This window comes from Anabas testudineus, chromosome 17 (genome assembly GCF_900324465.2).
Source record: "Anabas testudineus chromosome 17, fAnaTes1.2, whole genome shotgun sequence".
Lineage (NCBI taxonomy): Eukaryota > Metazoa > Chordata > Actinopteri > Anabantiformes > Anabantidae > Anabas > Anabas testudineus.
Genome location: NC_046626.1, coordinates 22,918,613 through 22,942,878, shown reverse-complemented (window position 1 = coordinate 22,942,878; position 24,266 = coordinate 22,918,613). Strand labels below are relative to the sequence as shown.

Here is a 24,266-nt window from a genome sequence, read left to right as displayed (position 1 = left end):
AGGTTCAGGTTCTCGCTTCTTATATAAACTACAGAAAACAAGAGATTGGTGTCACAATAAGATTTAGATTTTTGTTTGGAGGCATTATCACATATTTCAGTTTGAAGATATATCACCCGGAGTTCACATTGAAACAACCTGGATGTTGCTGGAAAAACGGTTTATGTTGCTCAGTTCTTTTCCAGTGAACGTCAGGTTTTAGTCTTGTGGAGAACTCGGGTACCAGTTTCTTGAATAGGTGTAAAATTGTGTTTGGGTCACTACAGGTTCTGGTTCCCGTTATTTTCTTGTGCTTGTTGGATCATCACTGTTGACATATGTAATATAGCAGCTGTTTCTGTTGTTAATACATTTGTGCAGTGACTTTTGTTCATGTTTTTATCTTCACAACAATCTGAATATTGTGACTGTATATTTGTGATAGTTTACTCTGTAAAATGTTCCAGTTTAACTCCAGGATGATTTCATGTGTTGCTTTCTCCAAACTTCAAATATATTTCATATGATATAAAGCAAATGAAAACATGAAATACTTGGTCTTGAGAGACAGGCCAATTTATTTGCTGTTGAGTTATTTTATTAATCACTTGTGAATATAGTTGTTGGTTTTCCTTCTGCTCAATTAACAGATTGTTGTAGCTCTGTTCAGGACTGAGTTTGGGAGGACTTACATGGCTGTCTCTGTGTTTGGAAACAGGCTGAAGACACAAGTTTGTGTCACAACACTTTTGAGACACTTTTGTTTTGCACATTTCAGCACAAAGGTAATTCAGAGTTTTTTTTTTTTTTTAACATAATGTAGGAGAAGCTGGTTCCCCCCTCCAAATTTTTTTCCTCATAGTCTCAGTTCTTTTGAGTGGAAACCGTCTGAAATTAGGAACTGTATGGACATAGGGTTCATGCTGAATTGAAATCTGTTTGCCGGTCGATTCTTCTTAATGTAGTTTAACCAGTCCAGACCAGCCTCTGTGATGATGCTGAACATTAATCAAATTTAAACATTAAACTGTTCAAAACATTTTAATGTTCATTACTGAAGTTTCAGAATAAAAGAATAATAAATAATGTGAATACAGAATAAAGCAACAAAGAAATAAAGATTACACTCTGCATGTGACGTGTACATCAGACATTTCTGATCTTGTTCTGTGCCACTTTGTGGCTACAGAGAATTTTCTCCCCTGACACTGAATTCAGAAGCTCCGCTGATGTCGATATACATCAGCAAATCTGTTTTATGGCAGTGGTTGTCTGTGTTTGTTACCTCATGATGTGAGCAGTGTTGGTGATATTTTCAGGTTCAGTTAGTGTGTTATCAGTATGAGAGATTGTGGCAGTAAAGGGCCGTATAGCATGCAAACATACAAATACTTGTGTTTCTTTAGGGATCACCTTGTTATAGGAGACATTATGTTCACATTGTTTTGTGTGTAAATCAGTGTTAGTGCGTAACCTAAAAGGAAGTATTCAGCTTGGTTTGTATGTTTGTTTCACGCCAGCTCTGGTCAGCTGCAGCAGTGTAGAAATCACGAGTAGTGGTGGTGATGTTTTTATATGTGTGCTTACAGGTGATGTGAAATCTCAGCAGTGGAACTTGTAATTGAAGTTTCTAAAGCAGATGGAAGCTAACTTTCTGCGTGTTTGTCTTGTTTCATTACAGAACTACAAACCTGCACGACGAGTTGCTAATGTAGTGTTTAGTAATGAGAATAAATACTGAGCATAGTATATCCTATCTGAGCAACCTGTGGAGATGAGGTTACTGTCCATGAGTCTTCTAGTTGCTAAAGTCAAGGAAAAAACATGTCGGTGCATTTAAGCCTTGGTTTGTGTTTAAGTTTGAATCCTCCGTTTTCATTTTGCTTTATTTCCCTAACTTTGGCTGCTTCTGTGGATGTGTAAAGGTTCTGTATGCTCATTTGATCAGTTCCTTGTCTGTTGACTGGAACATCCCACAGGATAAATATGTTGATGCAGTGCAAGTTTATTTTAGTGTAGCTGTGGGTGAGTTCAGGTTTTTACTTTAATTTTGATGTGGACATGTCAGATACACCTGACTAGTTCATATTTTAAACAGTTTTTAAATTATGCACCGGTGAGGTGTATCTTACACATTGATCAGGTCGCAAAGTTCCTGTGAAACATGTTCTGACTGACCTACAGCTGAAGTGTGGACAAAGTGTAACAGAAAACAGAACGTGATGAAATGTGACGTGATCTGCATCGAGATTTCAGATTTCAGGGTGGAGTCGTCTTGTAGCTGTATGAATGACACAATGACAAATACTGTGAAATAAGTTTCATATTTTGACATGAGATTTATAGCAAAGTATTTTCCTTCTTTCCTATGTTTCTGCTCGTCTCGAATTATATCATTACATCAATGTTGGAAACACATAGTGTTTTTCTATCTGGTATTTAATTAATTTATCCACAGAAACTTTTACATAGGATTATTTATTCTGGAAACATTTCCCCATGTGACACGTTTTAACATTTAAAAAGAAAAACATCTAATCTTCATGTTAGAGAAACAGAAAACAGAATAATTATTTGAAAAAGTTACTTTACTCCATAAATCACATTGTGCAGATTTGTCTTTTGTAAAGGTGATTTTTTTTTTTTTTTGGTTGCGACGCTCTTGAATCTGAACAGACTTTGACTATTTATTAGTTATTTGACTCCTTTCAGATTATGTGAACATTAATTTTGTGTTACTCAGTATTTTGTCCTCTTGTTGTCAGTTTTTGTAATTGGGTTTACTGGGTACAGGTAAGAACCATCAGGCAGGTGCAGCAGATGGATGAAGAGAACATTTTTTCAGCGAATTGCTTCGTGCTGCTGTGCCGGTCCGGTTGTGGTTTTGTCAAAGTGACTCCGTTGACTGTTGATGTGGATTGTGTTTTAAATGAAATGGAAGAGCAGTGTTTGGGCATTTAGTTACTTTTTACAGCATAGAGTTAATTTTTATATTTATAAGTCTGATTAGAGTAGATGCACTTTTTATTGTCTTTTACTGTTTTGTCTTGATTTGAAAGTTTAGTTCAGCCGTGACACTGAGCTCAGAGTTTCGTCTGTCACGTCACGTCATGTTCAAAATAATAACACCAGTATAAACCCAGAGCACAGCTAATTGTAGCCTCTGTCCCACACAGCTACAGGTGATGCTAATGTTACCAGTAATGTTACCTGTGATGAACATTAGTGTTACGTCCTCATACACACAGTGGAGATGCTTGCTCGAAGTCGAGCTGAGGTTCAGCTGTAAGACCACACGTTGATTCAGTATGACGCTGTAGAACCCCAGCCTTACTAGACCCCTGGTCTCTGGTCCTGCAGGTTTAGCCGGTCACCATGGCGACGGACATCGGCTCACCACAGCGGTTCTTCCACATGCCGCGTTTCCAGCACCAAGCGCCGCGGCAGGTTTTCTACAAGAGGCCGGACTTTGCTCAGCAGCAGGCGATGCAGCAGCTCACCTTTGACGGGAAGCGCATGAGGAAGGCCGTGAACCGCAAAACCATCGACTATAACCCCTCTGTCATCAGATACCTGGAGGTAACACACCTAGTTATTTATTGTTAGTATAAAAAATGTCAGAACACTGAAAAAAAGCACAAGTGGTGGTGAAGGGATGTCTGCCGTTTATCTTATTGGACAAGAACCCAGATATGCTCAGTTTACTGTTATAAAGGAGTCTGACTCTAAGTGCTACATGCAGCATTCATCAATCTGTGTTTCCTCTGCAGAACCGTTTGTGGCAGCGAGACCATCGAGACCTCAGAGCCATCCAACCTGATGCTGGATTTTATAATAACGTGAGTGGCTAAGACTTTGTGGTTTTTAAACCTTTACATTAACTTTGACATATTCTTAAATCATTGGTGCTGCAAGTAACTATTGTTTTCATGGTTCAGTCTGCCCACTGTTTCTTTGTCTGAAGACTGCTCATAATTTATATCTTCAGCTCTGGTTTTATTAATACATTTAAATGTGACAGATAGGAGACATAACTTTCAGATACTTTTTAGCACTGTTGAAAGAGAAAGAGAAGTTGTTTTCCATTTGTTCTGTGTCTTGGAGAGCGCCTTAAAGCCTCCTGTAGTCACTGGAAGTGTAACACAGAGAGCACGAGGCCCCTTCTGGTTTCTGACTTTTCATAAATTTAAATGAATTGAACTGTTGGCTCCTGTGTGTGTTGTTTCTGATCTGCTCTACAGGTAAAGTTAACGACTCTTAGAAACCTTCAAACTAAAAAAAATCTCTTGTGTTCTTTTTTTCCATGCTGCAGCTGGTTCCTCCAATCGGCATGTTGAACAACCCGATGAACGCTGTCACCACAAAGTTTGTCCGAACCTCCACCAACAAAGTCAAGTGTCCTGTGTTCGTCATCAGGGTACGCAGAATCTCACTGGTCCCCTAGACACCCAGAAGGCGTCCTGCTTCTGTGATTAATATTTACAGATTCAGAGTAGAGTTTAACACAGAGATACTGAATGTTGCAGCTGTGAGAGTTTGAGGTTTATGATCTTTGCAGCCTGTCTGTCCTGTGGTGGACAGACTGAAAGTTAAACATCAGTATTTCCTCTGTTTGTCTGCAGTGGACTCCTGAAGGTCGACGTCTGGTCACTGGAGCCTCCAGTGGGGAGTTCACTCTGTGGAACGGACTCACCTTCAACTTTGAGACTATTTTACAGGTAAACATGCATTATCTGTCTTCTATTGATCTCTCTGTAAATCTCCACCCGTCCTTTAGATTTCACAGCTTCTCTGTTCAGGTCTGCAAAGTCTGGAACCTTCCTACTAAAATGTCACATTTCCATCATGTTTTCTATCTCATCTGTGTTTTTACCGTGTTTGTGTGTGTCGATCTGTTTTGATTTAAATCATTTCCAGAGTCATGGATTTGTTGTGTTCCACATCAAAGAGATCTAAATCTTTCTCAAAAGTTTATATGTTTAGTAAGAGGTTCCAGCACACGTAAAAACTAATCTTCTCCTCTCATCTGTCCCCCGTGCAGGCCCACGACAGTCCGGTCCGGGCCATGACCTGGTCTCATAACGACATGTGGATGCTGACGGCGGACCACGGCGGCTACGTGAAATACTGGCAGTCCAACATGAACAACGTCAAGATGTTCCAGGCTCACAAGGAGGCCATTAGAGAAGCCAGGTTTATACCCAATCTCCCATTTTCTGTAGTTAACCTGAGTCTCTGCTGCTCATTGTCAGCACTGCAGCGCCCCCCTGTAGCCGAGCGGGGGCGCTGCATCACCTCTCGCCACATGTTGTTGTGGTTGATTAATGACAGATGTAAGTGTGTGCTGTTGCAACACTGCAGTGATCTGTTGTTGATATTCTACTTGATGTGGCTGATGAGCTGTTTATCTGTTGTGTTGAATAAAGTCATCAATCATTTATTTTAACTGGTTGGGGTAGGCCCAGTGGAGAGGGGCGGGTGGGGGGGCAGGGTCTGCTCTGAACCAATAAAGTTTGAGCTTTTAAAATAAAGTGAATAAAGAGAAGTCACTGCGCTGCTGGTCTGAACATCACCATCAGGCGGCTAATAAAGGTTTGAATCCACATCTGCACCTGGAAGTAAACGCCCCATCATCCTCTTACTGTTAAACATTAGTCCCAAAACACTGGAGCCTACACTACCCATAAAGCACCTGGATAGCTTCTGCCTGCCACAGCTCAGACTGTATGATAGTCGTAGACTGACATCAGCAGACTGCAGACAGACCAGAACCAGAGAACTGACCCTTTAACTGGACAACAACATCTGTACAGTGTGAAGTGGTCATTCAAGCACAGGGGCCCCGACAGGTGAGGCAGCACCTAGTCCTGAGTGTCTGGATGAAGTGAGTTTCAGAGCCTGTTCAGACACACAGAGCTGACTCCAGCCATGTGAAAAATGACCCAAATAGACAAAGATAGTTTGAACAGTCCCCACGCAGATACTACAAAACGTCTTAAAAGACTCTGCTGCACTGGGTGATTTGTTTCTTCATTCCAACACATTCCCCAGTTGATTCAAACGTGGAATTATCCTTTAAACTGGTTCTAACGACACCAGTCGAGTGAGTTTAGAAAGTGCAGTTCTACTGCAATAAAAGATCAAACTTGATGTCTAAGAATCAGTTCTACAGTTAATGTGATGAAAGGACCAACAGAAACTCCAGTTGTAGACTAAACCATGGAAGAAGGGTTGTTGAAGTTTCTTCTTTCTGCTTCATCATTCAGTGAATCTCTGCTCAATAAATGTAACGATACCTGAAGGTGAACTGGTCGTTGCTGCTTCAAGTCACAGAATACACTGTAACACCGGCGGTAGCTCAGGCCGAGAACTCGTCCTTTAACTTCTAATTAATAACAGAGTTCTGAGTTTAACCTGTTGGACAGAAACCTTTAACTGAGGACTTGCAAACATTTACTTGCAGATATCACAGAGATGCTCTGTCAGAGGTTTAGCTAAACACCAGCTTCAAACCAGATTTAAACCGATGACGTACATGATGACTCAAGTTTAAGTGTAGAGAGGGAAACATCAGAGGAACACATCAAAGGAGCATCGTTAAAATGACTACAGACTGCTTAAAGCTGGGTGAACTGACCATTACGTATAAAATCAGTGGAACGACCCTTTACCTGATCAGGCTCAGCTGCATAGTGTGACATCATCCTCTCACCTGCTTGCTCTGGTTCTTTGTCAGCTTCTAACCTCAGTCTGTCAGATGATGGTGTAGGAGAAGTCTGTTTATTTTTCCTTAGTGACAAGAGAACTACACTACCCATGATCCTCTGTGCTGTGAGAAGCTTTCCTGCTTCTCCTGGCTGACGTTTGAAATGTGTCGTTAACTGTTTTCGGAAACTACAGTAAATACTTGTTTAACAACGTTTTGTTGAAATTCCAGTAAAAATCTTATATGTACTTTAATGTTGGAGTTAAAAGGTTTTCTATTGATAAAAGTGATGATGATGTCATACGCGCTGACCTGATCTGGATACAGCTTCTTGTTGAAGTTCATGACGTTTGTGTTTCTGGGGAAGTCGTGCTCAGATATTCGGATTGTGTTTTGTGTCGTCCACCTTTACCTACATTATGTGTTCACAATTGCTCCATCGTTTCTTAATCTGAGTTTATAACCCGCTGTTTCCCTTTTAACGTGTCCCAGTGTCAGACTAACTTCACTCTTAACAGATTTTCTAGTTTTGCAGCAGCATCACTGAATTTTCCACTTAGATTAACAACGAATGTCCAAAAGCTAAGGTGTTAGTCTAGAGCTCTCAATGACATCTTCGAGTCATCGTCTACAACACAAAGACGTTTAGTTTATGTGAGAAACTGGAACCAACATGTTTTTATTCAGAAATGTTGCAGACTTCTTCTTTTATCATGATGTGTTCTGATCTACAAACACAAACCTCGGCCTGCCACAGGGGTTTTTGTAAACGTGTGTATTATTAGTGCAGTATAAAGCAAATCTTAAGACTGTGTATGTTTTACAACAGTCTCCGCCTGTTGACAGATTTAGTTGATTGACTTTTAAACCGAGATGTGACAGTAAATGGACAGAGACATGTTCTCAGACCAGAGCTTTCAGTCGTGATAACAGGTTTGAATCGGGCTCTGTTTAGGTTGATTCAATTGTTTCCAGCTGGGTGATAGAACCTTTTTCACTGATCATTAATTCATGTGTTAAACAGAGAATTAGAGACACTGAGTCCCTCTGTCGGTGTCGAGTGTTTTCAGGAGGGTTTGTGTTGATCCCATTATTTGGGCGGGTCAACGCGTCGTCTAACGTTTGAAATCAGCTGACGCATAAACTGATAGAACCATGTTTAAATGGACTGATTTTGTTCTGTTGGACATTATTTAAGGTTTTAATGCTACAACAGTTTTATACAGGTGTACAGCACTTCTTTTCTCTGACAGCAACAGAGAAAACTGAAAAAACACCATCAGACTTTTTGATTGTTTTTCACAGCAGAAAACTGAGGAAGTAGAATAATGAGCGTAACAAACACACAACAGAAAGTGAGATGATGTAGGAGGTCGTCACACCCCTGTCGTCTCTCAGCCTTTAGGTTGAGTCAACATGTCAGACACGGTCACAGCAGCTTTAGATCATAAACCTGGTAGATGTTGCTTTAACTAAACACCAGCAGCTCCTGGTTAGGTCCTAAGTTAGTTTTCTTATTATTCTGAGTGACTAGATGAATTCATTTCAATATTTGCTGCAGCGTCTGTTTGTCGTTTCAGTACAAACAAGTTTGAAACTAAGTACATTTACATAAATACTGCACCCTAGTACACATTTCTCCTTTTGTGCCACTTTATACTTGTACTTCAGTTGTACTATGATATAATTATGTTTTCCTTTTCTGAGAACTTTACACATGAAGGTTTTAGCAAAGAGATCAGATGAAGAAACAAATAAAAAACAGTAGAAACAGCTGTGGCTCCATCTGTCCTGGATTCAGTGTTTCCAGCCTGAGGATTTTCCTTTGAATCACTTCGATTTATTTTAAAACCTATAGCAAGTAAAGTAAGAAAGTAGAAGCATCACTGTGGATTCCAGATTTTTTTATTTTATTAGATTTTTTTTTAAACAAAGTTGACAATTAAATGAGGCTTCGAGAAAATAATCGGCTACAACAGGAAAATGCTCACGTGTAATTTAATTACATGTTAATGAGCAGTAAAATAGTCACCTGGGGCATTTTACTATGTTGAATACTTTTAATTAAAGACTTTTTAATAACTTTAAATATAAAACCAATTTTTATGCAGGGTTCACTGTTAATTTACAGGTAATAACTAAAATCATCAGATCGATTCAAACTGAAAATATAGTTGGAGCCTTTCTATGAAAATGTAAAATCAGCTGCAAAGAGACAGTGAGGAGGAGGAGGAGGAGTAGTAGTAGTAGTAGTAGTAGTAGTAGTACTCAGTACTTAAACTTCATGTTCCTGGTTATAACCACTGAGCTTTACTGAAGTGAGAGTGTAATGCAGTGAAGATTCAGCAGATGGAGACATTCAGACTCGGACGTCTGCTGATTCACTGATCAGTGTTAGAAACACGTCAGAACTCACAGGAACTAGAATGAAAAATTCTTTTAAAATGTAGTGAAATCTAAAGACTCTATCGTTAAATTAGGTGTGTGACGTACAGCAGCTAGTAAAAAAGAACAGCTAAACTAAAACTCACGTACATTAAAGCCTATTTATCTACATATATATATATTAATTTAGTCCAAACTCATTGTTGAGGGACAAGTGTGGATATTACGCAGATGTAATAACAGTACCTCAGATACTGATATAGAAAATGTTTAAAGACTCAGCAGGTAGATGGACGTGAAACCTTTGTTGATTGTGAATGTATCCATCGGGGTTTACCTCAGGGAACTGAATGAGTTTTAGTTTTGGACATTACATCGTCTGGAGGTCTGTGAGATTCTGACAATTCAAACGATAAATCAAATTTGAAAACCAAAATCAAAAGATGAATCAATAATAAAATATTTTGAATGGATCCTGAATAACGACCTGCAGAGAATCACTGATGTGATGATTAATAAGTAATAAACTTCCTGACGCGGCTTCAGATCCACTTCTTCAGTCCCGGTGGACTCAGTGTTTATACGTCATCAGTAACAGCTGTTTTCACTGTCAGGCTTTGGATTTAGTCTAATTTAGTCTCTGAAGTAGTTAAAAAGTTGAAAACGTCCAGAGATTCAGTTTATTCAGTGAGAAATGAGAAACAACTTCATCCATTTTGTGCTAATTACCTGACTAACACAGTGGAAACCCCTTTACTGAGTTTTATCTGCTGCCCGTCTGTGACAGAGCTCAAAGTTCAGATGTCAGTGTGAGCTCAGGTGACAGGTTTCACCATTCACTCTCTAAAAGCTTCACTCTGATCAGTTCGGACTCTGACGACCTGTGAGACCAGACTTTGGATCAGTTCTGTCACACGTTTCAGTCCTGACGGGTTTTTGAGGAGATGATGACGTAACCTCAGAGTGTCCCCTCGATGACTCTCCTCTCCTGTTCTCAGTTTCTCTCCAACAGATAATAAATTTGCCACCTGCTCAGACGACGGAACCGTTCGGATCTGGGACTTCCTGCGCTGCCACGAGGAGCGAATCCTCCGAGGTACCAGACCATGTTCCTGCTTCAGTTGTCATGGAAACACATATAATACATATTAATATGTGACGTGAACATTTAGATACTAAAGTTATTTATGTTGCACTTATCTGAACCAAACTTTCTATTTCTATTTGATTTAATGTGACTCCGTTGTACTTGAGTTAGTTCTCAAGTCTTTATAAATTCTCTACTTTTTAATAGTTATTTTTCCTCCAGTTCAAACTGGAACATCAGACATGAGAACAGAGAGTCAGTGGATCATTAACTCGTGTTAACGTGTCATTAATGTGATGTGTGTTTAGGTCACGGTGCTGACGTCAAGTGTGTCGACTGGCATCCCACTAAAGGTCTGGTGGTGTCTGGCAGTAAAGACAGCCAGCAGCCAATCAAGTTCTGGGATCCAAAGACCGGACAGAGTCTGGCGACGCTGTGAGTCCATCACAAAGGAACTCTCGCCAAACTGTGCAAACAGATTACTGAGGTTTTATTGAATGTGTTGTACTGTCGGATCCAGACGGACGCTACAGCCACCTGTAGAACAGGTGAACAGAAACTGTTTGATCCTGATCGTCCCCTCACAACTGTCTCTGTCTCTCCGTGTCAGTCACGCCCACAAGAACACGGTGATGGAGGTGAAGTGGAACCTGAACGGTAACTGGCTGCTGACGGCGTCACGTGACCACCTGTGTAAACTGTTTGACATCAGAAACCTGAAGGAGGAGCTGCAGGTGTTTAGGGGACACAAGAAGGAGGCCACAGGTGAGTCTGTCTGTCCACAGGTAGAAGACGCTCCTGGTCTCTGAAGACTGAAGATTAGTTTATTACTTCCTTTCTGGCTCACCTGTAGACCAGCGGTGTTCTGGAGTTGGATGGTTTCAGCTCAGCCAGGTTTTATTACAGGACAGAGATAAGGAGTCTATACTGCAGCAGGACAAACTGAGCTGCTGTTTTTCTGTCCTCAGCTGTGGCCTGGCATCCCGTCCATGAAGGTCTCTTTGCCAGCGGGGGTTCTGACGGGTCTCTGCTCTTCTGGCACACAGGGTGAGAACAATGAGCCTGAAGCGGGCTCACACTGGTTTTAAACATTAGCACAACAATAAACAGCTGGTCCAATGTAGGGTGTTTCTGTTATTTTGTCCACCCCCTGTGGTTCTGAATTGACTGGTTTTACTGGGTCACATTTTTGCTGTTGTTGGTGTCAGGGTGGAGAAAGAGGTTGGAGGGATGGAGATGGCTCATGAGGGGATGATCTGGAGTCTGGCCTGGCACCCGCTGGGTCACATCTTGTGTTCTGGTTCCAACGACCACACCAGGTAACGACTCCTGATCCACAGGAACCGAGTTTGTGGGTTTCAAATGACCTGAGGTGTATTAAAAGTTTCTATTCCTCAGTAAATTCTGGACGAGGAATCGACCCGGTGATAAGATGAGGGACCGTTACAATCTGAACCTGCTGCCGGGGATGTCGGAGGACGGCGTGGAGTACGGTGAGCTGCACAGGACAAAAACAGATCACGACCGTTTGAGACTTTGTTAGTTGGCAGCTGATGTTCGTGTGTCTGTTCCAGATGATGTGGAGCCCAACAGCGTGGCCTCCATTCCCGGCATGGGCATCCCCGAGCAGCTGAAGGCCGCCATGGAGCAGGAGCAGAGCAGTAAGTGGTTCCCTGGAAAATCCTGGTCACCACATAACTAACCACATCCTGGTTAGTTATGTAGACACAGGTCCGGTACTGCCCGGTTTGTTTAGTTACGGTGGTACAGGTCCGGTACTGCCCGGTCTGTTTTTATGCTGATGATACCTGGTTTATGTCATGAATCTAGAGGACCTTAGGGCAGCATGTTGGACTCCACCTGAACCTGAACCCAACGTGTGGAAGTTAATTTAAAGAAAAGTGCAGTTGTAGGTGTTGACATCTCACTGAGTCTTCGAGTAACTCAGGTGTAACTTAGGTGTAACTAAGGTGTAACTCAGGTGTAACTCAGGTGTAACTCAGGTGTACCTGTGTCCTGCAGGTAAAGAGACAGCTCCTGACGTGGAGATGTCCATCCCAGGTCTGGACTGGGGCATGGACGAGGTCATGGGTAAAGACGCCAAGAAGGTCCCTCAAAAGAAAGTTCCGTACGCCAAACCGATCCCAGCCCAGTTCCAGCAGGTAAACTGCTCACCTGAGCGTCACCTGAACATTAAATACATCAAATAAGCAGCAGTGTGAATCATCAGTGTTCTGAACGTGGACTCGTTTGCTGCTCCACAGGCCTGGGCAGAGAACAAAGTGCCCATGATGCCTCCCTCAGGAGACTTGTCCAAAGACCGGAAGGTGGAGCAGAAAGTGGAGGTGAAGAAGAAAACTCAGGCAGAGATTGAGCAGGAGATGGCGGCTCTGCAGTACACCAACCCCTTGCTGCTGGAGGTGAGGGCCTGGTCAGACCGGGTGGAGGTCTGCTCCTCTCTGCTTCCCCCTGCTTCCCCTGGTCCTCCTGCTCCTCCTGCTCCCTCTGCTCCTTCTCCTTCCTGCTTCCCCTGCTCCTCCCTGCTCCCCTCCCTCCTGCTCCTCCCTGCTCCCTTCGCTCCTCCTGTTTCCCCTGGTCCTCCTGCTCCTCCTGCTCCCCCTGCTCCTTCTCCTTCCTGCTTCCCCTGCTCCTCCCTGCTCCCCTCCCTCCTGCTCCTCCCTGCTCCCTTTGCTCCTCCTGCTTCCCCTGGTCCTCTTGCTCCTCCCTGTTCCCCTTGCTCCTCCTTCTTCCCCTTTCCCCCCTGCTCCTCCTGTTCCTTCCTGCTCCTTCCTACTCCCCTTGCTCCTCCCTGCTCCCCTTGCTCCTCCTTCTTCCCCCTGCTCCCCCTGCTCCTCTCTGCTCCTCCCTGCTCCCCTCGCTCCCTCTGCTCCTCATCTCAGGAACCACTGATCTTGTTTGAACCTGTTCTGTTCTCCTGCAGCAAATGAAGATGGACCGCATGAACCAGATGAACACAGATGGGAACATGGGCCCCCCACCAGGACAGGGCCCTATGCCCCCCTTCCCCGGACCTGGAGGGCCAGGAGGTCCCAGTGGTCCTGGAGGCCCCATGCCTCCAGGCCAGCAGGGCTTTCCTCCCAACATGCCTCCTCAGCAAATACCCAACAATATGGGGCCCCCAATGGGCCCTGGAGGCATGCAGCCTCCTTTCATGCCACCTGGACAAATGGGGCCACCATCTGGACCCCAGCCTCATCAGGGGCCTCCTCAGGGTATGATGGGACCGCCAGACATGCAAGGACCCCAAGGTATGCAGAGACATCCCGGTCCACCGAGAAACATAGGCCCTCAAGGGCCTCACGGTATGGGACCCAGAGGGGTACAGGGGCCTCCTGGAAGCATGATGGGTCCTCCTCCTCGAGGAATGGGTCCAAGGGACCCTCAGGGGCCTCCACCCCAGGGGGGTATGATGCCACCTCAAGGGAACATGATGGGGCCCCAGGGCCCTATGCAGGGTGGGATGATGGGGCCCCCACCAAGGACACATGGCAACATGCAAAACAACTATGGGATGGGCAACATGCAGGGGCCCCCTGGAGGGATGCACGGGCCTCCAGGAAATATGCAGGGGCCCCCAGGTAACATGCAAGGATCCCATGGAAACATGCAGGGGCCACACGGAAACATACAAGGACCCCACGGAAACATGCAGGGGCCTCAAGGAAACATGCAGGGGCCTCCGTACATGCAGCACCAGGTGAGTTCTCTTCTTATCATGTTTATCAGTCGTGTTGAGTTCAAGTGGACTGAGGTCTCTGGAACTGTTGTTTGGTCTTTACAGGGCCAGAACTCGGGGCCCATGATGCACGGCATGGGGCAGCAGGGGCCCAGCAACAAAGGTAAGAAAAATTAATTTGGTCCTTATTAGAGTATAGGTTTCCATCAGTCCCTTGGTGGACTCACGTGGACCCTATACTATAATAACAACCTGTGTTAACATTAAACAGTAATCAACAGGACGAACAACCTGTGTTAACATTAAACTATAATAACAACCTGTGTTAACATTAAACAATAATAAACAGGACGAACAACCTGAGTTAACATTGAACTATAATAACAACCTGTGTTAACATTAAACAATAATAAACAGGACGAACAACCTGAGTTAACATTGAACTATAATAACAACCTGTGTTAACATTAAACAATAATAAACAGGACGAACAACCTGAGTTAACATTGAACTATAATAACAACCTGTGTTAACATTAAACAATAATAAACAGGACGAACAACCTGAGTTAACATTGAACTAGAATAACAACCTGTGTTAACATTAAACAATAATCAACAGGACGAACAACCTGAGTTAACATTGAACTATAATAACAACCTGAGTTAACATTAAACAATAATAACAACCTGTGTTAACATTAAACAATAATAACAACCTGAGTTAACATTAAACAATAATAACAACCTGAGTTAACATTGAACTATAATAACAACCTGTGTTAACATTAAACAATAATAAACAGGACGAACAACCTGTGTTGACATTAAACAATAATAACAACCTGTGTTGACATTAAACAATAATAACAACCTGAGTTAACATTAAACAATAATAAACAGGACGAACAACCGGAGTTAACATTAAACAATAATAACAACCTGTGTTGACATTAAACTATAATAACAACCTGTGTTAACATTAAACAATAATAACAACCTGTGTTAACATTAAACAATAATAACAACCTGTGTTGACATTAAACTATAATAACAACCTGTGTTGACATTAAACAATAATAAACAGGACGAACAACCTGTGTTGACATTAAACAATAATAACAACCTGTGTTGACATTAAACAATAATAACAACCTGAGTTAACATTAAACAATAATAAACAGGACGAACAACCGGAGTTAACATTAAACAATAATAACAACCTGTGTTGACATTAAACTATAATAACAACCTGTGTTAACATTAAACAATAATAACAACCTGTGTTAACATTAAACAATAATAACAACCTGTGTTGACATTAAACAATAATAACAACCTGTGTTAACATTAAACTATAATAACAACCTGTGTTAACATTAAACAATAATAAACAGGACGAACAACCCGTGTTGACATTAAACAATAATAAACAGGACGAACAACCTGTGTTAACATTAAACAATAATAACAACCTGTGTTAACATTAAACAATAATAACAACCTGTGTTGACATTAAACAATAATAACAACCTGTGTTAACATTAAACAATAATAACAACCTGTGTTAACATTAAACAATAATAAACAGGACGAACAACCTGAGTTAACATCAAACAATAATAACAACCTGTGTTAACATTAAACTATAATAACAACCTGTGTTAACATTAAACAATAATAACAACCTGTGTTAACATTAAACAATAATAAACAGGACGAACAACCTGAGTTAACATTGAACTATAATAACAACCTGTGTTAACATTAAACAATAATAAACAGGACGAACAACCCGTGTTAACATTAAACAGTAATAAACAGGACGAACAACCCGTGTTGACATTAAACTATAATAACAACCTGAGTTAACATTAAACAATAATCAACAGGACGAACAACCCGTGTTGACATTAAACTATAATAACAAACTGAGTTAACATTAAACAATAATCAACAGGACGAACAACCCGTGTTGACATTAAACTATTATAACAACCTGAGTTAACATTAAACAATAATCAACAGGACGAACAACCCGTGTTGACATTAAACTATTATAACAACCTGAGTTAACATTAAACAATAATCAACAGGACGAACAACCTGTGTTAACATTAAACAATAATAACAACCTGAGTTAACATTAAACAATAATCAACAGGACGAACAACCTGTGTTAACATTAAACTATAATAACAACCTGAGTTAACATTAAACAATAATCAACAGGACGAACAACCCGTGTTGACATTAAACTATTATAACAACCTGAGTTAACATTAAACAATAATCAACAGGACGAACAACCCGTGTTAACATTAAACTATTATAACAACCTGTGTTAACATTAAACTATAATAACAACCTGAGTTAACATTAAACAGTAATCAACAGGACGAACAACCCGTGTTAACATTAAACTATTATAACAACCTGTGTTAACATTAAACTATAATAACAACCTGAGTTAACATTAAACAATAATCAACAGGACGAACAACCCGTGTTAACATTAAACTATTATAACAACCTGTGTTAACATTAAACTATAATAACAACCTGAGTTAACATTAAACAGTAATCAACAGGACGAACAACCCGTGTTAACATTAAACTATAATAACAACCTGTGTTAACATTAAACAATAATAACAACCTGTGTTAACATTAAACAATAATAACAACCTGTGTTAACATTAAACAATAATAACAACCTGTGTTAACATTAAACAATAATAACAACCTGTGTTAACATTAAACAATAATAACAACCTGTGTTAACATTAAACAATAATAACAACCCGTGTTAACATTCATAGTGAACTCATCTCTCTCCTGTCACACAAACGTACAGTAGAACAACACTTCACTTCCTGTATTTACAAACCAAAACACGTCACTTCAAACTACCTGAGAACGTCCTCTCCTCTTATTGGTCAGATTGTTTCTGCCACGGGAACAGAAACAATCTGACCAATAAGAGGAGAGGACGTTCTCAGGTAGTTTGAAGTGACGTGTTTTGGTTTGTTTGAATTTTTCTGTGTGTGAAACGAAACCGAACTGAGGAGAAACTGCTCCAAGTTTAAAAACTCATCAACTGATTCGGATCAAAGCAAACGAACTAAGGTGTGAAAGCAAACTTAGACTTAATTTAAATCGAGGCAGCATCTCTCTGTGTGAAGACCTCTGCTTTCATCCTCTGCTGATAGTAGTAGACTGGTGAGTGTCTGCAGCCTTTGTTCTGAGTGCGCTCTTACAGAAAGTAGATTAGAATCCCAGGTACACGTTTACATGAGAGAGTGATCAGAGTTCTCCAGGAGAAATCAGGTTTCTCTAATCCACTACGCCAATTGCAGTAACCAGGTTTCCATTTACATGACACTTAAGACGACTGAAACCTGGTTACTTGAATCCGTGTAAACGCACTGAGTGATGTTCAGAGAAGAACCGATCCACTAGATGTTCATCAGGTCCAGAGTTTAACCCAGGTTTCTGGAGAAAAGTGTGTGGTTTTTGGAACCTGTGCCAGCGTGATGCAGGACCTTTATTTAGTTGATTCTCAGAAACTACTTCAGAGTCCTCACTGTCACTGTCTCTTCTAATCAGACCCGCGAGGGCCACCGCCAAACCACCACATGGGCCCTCCTGACCGGCAGGGTCCCGGAGGTCCTGGAGGACCAGACCAGGGCTCCGGGCCTTACTGGGGGGACAATCAGCAGGGTCGGCGAGGACCGCAGGACTTTGAGGGAGGACAGGACTTCCACGGGAGTGGCGAGGAGGGCTGGAGGCCAGGACCTGGTCCAGGATACCAGGGCGGAGGAGGAAGAGGCCACAGGGGGGGAGGACACAGAGGAGGTGGAGGGAACGCAGGGAACTGGGGCCCCGATGAGAGGTTCGGGGGAGGAGAGTTTAGAGGACGGAGAGACGACCGGTGAGTCACTTTTTATTCTGAATGTATGGGTACCAGCAGAGTCTGGGACCTTAATCCACACAGGTCTGGATTTATCAGGACTGTTAAAGTCTGTATAGAGGGGTTCTACTGATCCCAGTAGATTCTGTAGCAGATCAGACAAAAATCATCCTCTTCAGCCACGTCCAGGAAAAGGTCTCTCTCAGGATCCAGAATCCTGTGTTCAGGTCAGAGTCAGAGTTATGTACCTCGTCTGACCACTGATCTGAAGGGCCTAGTGGGGGGGCTGTAGACCTGGATCAGGTGGTGCTGTTGAGTTGACCCCTCTGTAGCAGAGATATGAACAGACCGGCTGCCTGAACATGGTGTCATCATTAACACATGGATCAGATCTGAACCAGACTCTGTGTTTCAGGTTCAGAGGAGCCGGTCGGCCTGGAGGTCGAGGTTACCCTGACGAGTACGGTGGTCAGGAGGAGGGCTTCGAGAGCTACGAGGGCTACGATGGCCCGGAGGAGATGGGCCGGGGTTGGGACAACGGAGGCCGAGGGAGACCGCCTCGAGGAGGAGGGCCCCCCAGAGGAGGAGGTGACTTTTCCCTTACTGACTAGAACCGTTTTTTCTAGTCTTTGTTTCACTTTTAAAACCCTGCAAATGAAAGTTGTATTTTTCCAGGAACCAACAAACACTGGATCAGTACAGCCGGAGGATTTTAGCATTAACATATCAGGTGTTGACGCTTCGATCCCCATCAGCTCTCTGCCTCCTCTCTTCTCCCTTTTCTCTCCTGCTGTTTTAACGAAATCTGCTAAACACAGTAAAATTCCTGACATTCATTGAATTGTTCTCCAGACTCTTATTTTGGCAGTTCTCTCCTTGTCTTCCTGTCTGCAGGCCATGACAGTTATCGAGATGCTCAGCAGATGCATGATGGGTCTTCTCCGGCCGGTCGTGAGCGCTCGTCGTCCCTGCAGGGGATGGACATGGCGTCGTTGCCCCCCAGGAAGCGCCCGTGGCAGGACGGACCCGGAACTGGAGACCCCCGAGAGCGAGAGTCCCCCGGACCTGATGGAGGTGAAAACGCTCCAGTGAAAAACACACGATGTGATTATTGTTCACTCGTTCAGCATGAGCAGAGGTTTAACTGAACTCTGTTCTGGTCCTGCAGGTCGACCGCCTCAGAGGGAGGACGGCGGCTACGGTCCCTCAGGTCGAGGAGGACGAGGCGGCTGGGGTCCTGGAGGAGGACCTGGACCGGGTCCAGGCCCCAGGAGAGGAGGGCCGCCACCCAGAGGAATGCCGAGGGGGGGTGGCCGAGGTCGGTAGTTTCCGCAGAACACAAGCCTTGTGGACCACCTTTGCTCTGGTCGTCTCCCTGCTGGACCCTCCACAGACCTGAGACCAGATCCTGATACACCAGACCCTGACGAACCCTCACACAGACTTTTGGTCATGTGACACTTTGAGATGCTGCTCCTGTGACGAATGGTGCGTTGTGATTGGTCCGTACTGACTGAACAGAGTGTGAAACACCTGAGGCGACAGGTGTGACGTCTCCTCTGAAGCACAGAAGCAGTTTTAACGTCCGAACGTCGTCTCCTCGGTTTCACTCTGCAGCTCGTTTTGTCCTTTTGTAAAAGATTTCTATGTTTTGTGTTTTCACCGAGGTGGACAATAAAGATTCACTCTTCAAACTCCATCGTCACCGCGGCTCCACGTGTGCTGACTCAGAGCAGCTGAGATTTAAAGGAACAGTCCAACATTTGTGTAAATAAGTTCTGCTGGTTTTTAACAAACGTATGAAACAAACTCGATGAAATGCTGTTAAACCAGGTTCAAGATTTTCAGACGGTTCAGTTTCACGTCTCCTGGACACAGGAAGACATTTCTCTGACAGCTACCGTTGGTTGAGTTTTAAAAGGGGCTGTGTTGATGGAACAGATGCAGTCTGCTCAGCCAAGATTAACCAGTTCTAATTCAATAAGGGGCCGGGATCATGTTTGTGACTTTGTTTAGTCATTTATCAGAGGGATTTACTGGAGAGGTGCAGATCAGCAGGTGTGGTTTGTAGTATTTGTACTGTTATTTAGTAGTACTGTGTATTGTCCAGACTAAAATCCAGTTTGTTTTTTGCAGAAATGTTTTCAGACATCTTCAGGTTAAAATGAAGCTTCTTCAGTATGAGTCTCATCTGATCGATGTGACAGTTCTATATTTTCTGTGCATCAGTCAAGTAAAAACGCTCTCTGCAGGTCTTTACAAACTCAAAGGATCAGAATCTGATTATGTTTGTACAAACAGGGTCTGACTCTGGTTTCTAATCATTGAACTTAGACACAGAAACAAGATTCACACTGGTACAATGAACTGATCAGACATTGTGCAACTTTCCAACTCTTCAGACAATTGAACCTGATATTAGAACAGGTCTGTGGTTCTGTTCTCTTCGTCTCTGCAGTGACCCTGGGCTCATCTCAGGTCCTACAGACCATAATTACAGACGTGTCGACACATCGGTTACAAAAACTACATAACATCCAGTAATTTGTCATCAGTTCAGCACGTTTAGAGTTTAGTTAGTCTGATTTCAGCTCTTACTGAACCAAACTAATGACGTGACTTAATCTGTGGGTTATTGTGTTGGAATAATGTTAGTTTCTGATTAGAGACTGAATGAGGACACTTTCAGGTCATTGCTGAGTCTTTCAGCCACGTCACACGGGAAGCTGTTAAACGCGGTAAGAGGAAGGGTTCCTTCCAAATGCAAAAATGTTTCATGGTTTGTAGATTTAAAGAGTTTATCTCAGTTTTATTTCAACCCTCTCAGACACAAACCTCAATGATCATCGGAGAAAATAAAGTTTATTAGGTTACAAACTATTTACATGTGATCTGGATTTTGGTCTTCAGAGAGTCACAGTTCAGCAGAGAGCAGCCACTAATCACTCTGATCAGTCTGCGGGGAATGTAGTGGCCCACTCTTCTGGGGGCCCCTGGGCCCCTGGACCCCGGTTAGGGATTCAGTACTTTAAGTCCGGCAGATGCTGGACCCTGCCGTGGTTCTCTGAGCTCTGTCCCTGGTCAGATCGGCATAGTTTTCCCGGTGACGGTCCTTCTGATGGCCGAGGCCGCCATCCCCCCCATGAAGCGGAGACCGGCGCTCCCCCCGGGCAGCAGCGACACCACGTAGCCGATGATGACTGTGACCTGCAGGGCGGCTCCCAGAGCGGTCAGCACGGTGCTGTGGAGGCTGAGCGCCGCGTACAGAGTTCCTCCGAGGGCGCACAGGTACACGGCGGCCCCGGGGGAGGTGGGCAGTCCGGCGGCCAGTTTACTGGGGCCGCGCAGCACCGCCGCGGCGGCGATGGCGAACAGCGAACCGAGCGACCAGAGCAGCGCGAACTTGCGGGCGTAGAGCAGCAGCAGCGGCGCGTAGAGCGCCGACAGTCCGAAACACAGGCCGGAAAACGACACGCACACCCCGAAGGCCACCAGCCGCTGCCGCCGGCTCATTCCCGGCAGACAAGGGTCCGGTTCGGCCGACCACGGCCAGGAAAACCCGCTGCTACCGCTGGAGCTGGCCTGAGTGCCGCCGCGGCTGTCGGACCACGGACTAGACCATCGCCCGAACCAGCTCCCAGGTACCGGCTCCGGGTCGCCCAGGTCCACCGAGGTGCTGGAGCTGGACTGGGAGATGGTCTTGGCTCCGCCGCCTTTGGACTGAGCCAAATACTCCTGAAGCTGTCGGTTCAGTTCCGCCATGACGGAGGAAGCTAACTGCTAACTGCTAGCTCGACTTCTTCGTCGATGAGGAATGCGACACAAATGCTCCACTTCCGGTGCGCCGCTGCCCTCCAGAGGACACACGAGGAACTACAGCTGTAGCTCAGCTCTATTAAAGCTGATGTAAGTTCGGACAGAAGCAAAGAACCGGGTCAGAACCAGCACCAGAAGAGATGATGATGATGATAATAAGAAGAAAAATAATAAGAACAGAGGAGGAGGACGAGCTGTGGCTCAAACACTGTCACAGAAAAATAAAGTCACGACTTATAACGAATTGTATTATAATTTATTGTTGTAGACACAGACACGTTTAACTGAGACCAGGTCAACGACATAATGTACAGGTGATAAATAACATGAATATAAATAAGTGAATTACAAACAAAATGCATAATAAAGGGGGGGTCCGAGTCATAAACAGTATGTGAGAAAGTCCCAGATGTTTCACTGTGTTCTGTTGTTTGTCTGTTGTTGTTTTTCCTCGTTAGAATTAGTTTTGTTCTCAGAACTTTGTGTTGGTTTTATTTCTGGTGAGAGTCACGTGACTTCAGGACTTCAGGAGTCTCCAGCTGTCGGACTAAAATTAACCTCTGAGCTGAGCCACAGACACGTACACCATGTAGGGTGTCATCAGAACCAGAGGAACCACAGGAACCAGAGGAACCAGAGGAGAGACGAGCGACAGCAGCAGCTAAAGACTGTGGAGACGCTTTGTACAGTTGTGGTGGAGGAAGTACTGCAGTACTCTAAGTAGAAGTACCAGTAACGATACTGAATTACAAGTATTGAATCCATCCGGCTAGTTGGAGTAAGTAAAAGTACTCGGAGCTGCCCGGAGGGGCTCTAACTCCCCCACCTGTTTCCTGACAGGTGGGCCTCATGTCGGTCTCCCAGGTCACCCCCACCCTGTTCCTCAGCGGGGCCGACGGGCCCCTCAACGCGGCGCTGGTGTCGCAGAAACGGATCACGCTGATCGTCAACGCCACACTGAGCCACGCCAGCCCCACGTATCCGGGGGTGGAGTGCGTTAGAGTCCCCGTGTCCGACCTGCCCAGCGCCCGCCTCGGGGACCACTTCGACCGTGTGGCCGAGCGCATCCACTGCAACCGCGCGGGGGGCACGTTGGTGCACTGCGCCGCGGGGATGAGCCGCTCTCCGGCGCTGGTGATGGCCTACCTGATGCGGTACCGAGGGGTGACGCTGTGCCAGGCGCACCGCTGGGTGCAGGAGAGCCGGCCCTACGTCAGGCTGAACGCCGGCTTCTGGGACCAGCTGCTGCAGTACGAGAGGAGGCTGTACGGAAGGAACACCGTGAGAGTGGCCGCAGTGGAGGACGCCACCCCGACCCCGAGGACCCCGAGGATGACCAGGTCGGTGCAGCCGCAGCAGCAGACCACCTGGTTTACACACGTCCCCAGATCACCTCTGATGTCACGATCTCACAAGATGACCTCAGAAAACAAGTCAAGAGGAGGAGCAAAGTCCAGCAGCATCAAAGTCTGAGCTGCAGACAGTCTGAGAAGACAACAACCAGGACTCAAGGCAGGGACACACCTGAGGACGGAACCAGACACAGCTGAAGTCAGGGAGGTTTGGATCCGTTCCGGCAGTAGACCTGTACATCCTGAAACATGTGAACTACACAGGCCGTAGACTGGACTTAATCCTCAGCTGCAGACTGGTCCACTCTACTGGCCAATAGCAAACCTGCTCTGAAGAGGCTGCTGACCCTTGATCTGGATCAGATGATCCCGTTTTATAGAATCCTGCTCTGTCGGAGTCTGAACTGCCTCACTACAGAGTCGTTAACCTTTAGTCCAGTCACTGTGTTCTGTGCTCAACAACTGGTTCTGTGAACAGTCACGACATCAACACTCTGACTTCACTTGTTTGGGTCCAGTTGATTTCTCCGTCACTCACTTTATTATTATTATTATTATCAATTCTTTACTTACTACAGAGGAACATGAAGACGGCGGATATTACCAGGTGTCCTAAACGCATTAGATTTTAGTTGTGGGATAAATCTGCACTTGATAGAAACAGGTTCTGTGTTTTTAATGGATCTATTTGTACATAATATTAAAGCAAAGCAGAAAATCTGAAGCTTTGTCTGTGTTTTGATGTTGAACCAAGAAAAAGTCTCGTGACGGCAGCAGAAACTCTCACGAGAGCAGGAAGCAGCTTCTGTTCAGTTCTGTTCACTCAAGTCAGTTTCTCTCTCCTCTTTTCACTCACCCCTACCGGCCGAGGCAGATGGCCGCCCACCATGAGCCTGGTTCTGCTGGAGGTTTCTTCTGTTAAAGAGTTTTTCCTGTAGTCTATAGAGCCTGGTACTAATACTAGAGGACAGAGACACCCGGTGGTGAGACAATGATAGAAAATAGTTCTACTGTGTTTACTACAGTACCTGTGAAACCAGACGCTGAACCTTTCTGAACGAGACTTCAGTCACAGTTTGTGTATTTTAACAGAAATTCTACCAGTTGCTTCTCTATTCCCATTCCTGCGTCTGCATTAAAGGGAGGAGACAGAAACCAGCCTAGTAAAAAGTACACAGCAGTACTGCAGTAGACTGTTAGAAAACGGGATTAGTCTGTAAGTGACTGTGTTAGTGAAGAACCAACATCTGGAAACATCTGTATTTTGGAAAAGTTGAATCTTTACACTAAAAATCCTCAAATCGACTCTTTATAACAAAAATCAGCATAAAA

At 44.2% G+C, this 24,266-nt stretch overlaps 3 protein-coding genes across 3 annotated transcripts; 2 read left to right on the top strand and 1 right to left on the bottom strand.

Moving 5' to 3' along the window:
- Positions 1 to 686: 686 nt before the first annotated feature.
- wdr33 (WD repeat domain 33) lies at positions 687 to 20,035 on the top strand. The gene is given in 22 exon segments (XM_026361267.1): positions 687 to 764; positions 3,340 to 3,558; positions 3,750 to 3,818; positions 4,292 to 4,396; positions 4,602 to 4,697; positions 5,021 to 5,172; positions 10,069 to 10,166; positions 10,466 to 10,592; positions 10,768 to 10,922; positions 11,126 to 11,204; positions 11,366 to 11,476; positions 11,556 to 11,650; positions 11,732 to 11,818; positions 12,180 to 12,319; positions 12,422 to 12,577; positions 13,099 to 13,875; positions 13,960 to 14,017; positions 17,463 to 17,692; positions 17,694 to 17,787; positions 18,182 to 18,354; positions 18,661 to 18,840; positions 18,935 to 20,035. Coding segments are annotated over 21 exon segments (3,417 nt in total). The 5' UTR covers positions 687 to 764; positions 3,340 to 3,354; the 3' UTR covers positions 19,166 to 20,035.
- A 576-nt stretch (positions 20,036 to 20,611) lies between these two features.
- On the bottom strand, positions 20,612 to 21,715 carry sft2d3 (SFT2 domain containing 3). The gene has a single exon (XM_026361268.1). The coding sequence runs from the start codon at positions 21,526 to 21,528 to the stop codon at positions 20,848 to 20,850; it is 681 nt and encodes a 226-aa protein (XP_026217053.1). The 5' UTR covers positions 21,529 to 21,715; the 3' UTR covers positions 20,612 to 20,847.
- A 172-nt stretch (positions 21,716 to 21,887) lies between these two features.
- si:ch1073-184j22.2 (dual specificity protein phosphatase 18) lies at positions 21,888 to 23,639 on the top strand. The gene has a single exon (XM_026361270.1). The coding sequence runs from the start codon at positions 22,432 to 22,434 to the stop codon at positions 23,053 to 23,055; it is 624 nt and encodes a 207-aa protein (XP_026217055.1). The 5' UTR covers positions 21,888 to 22,431; the 3' UTR covers positions 23,056 to 23,639.
- The last annotated feature ends 627 nt before the right edge of the window (positions 23,640 to 24,266 follow it).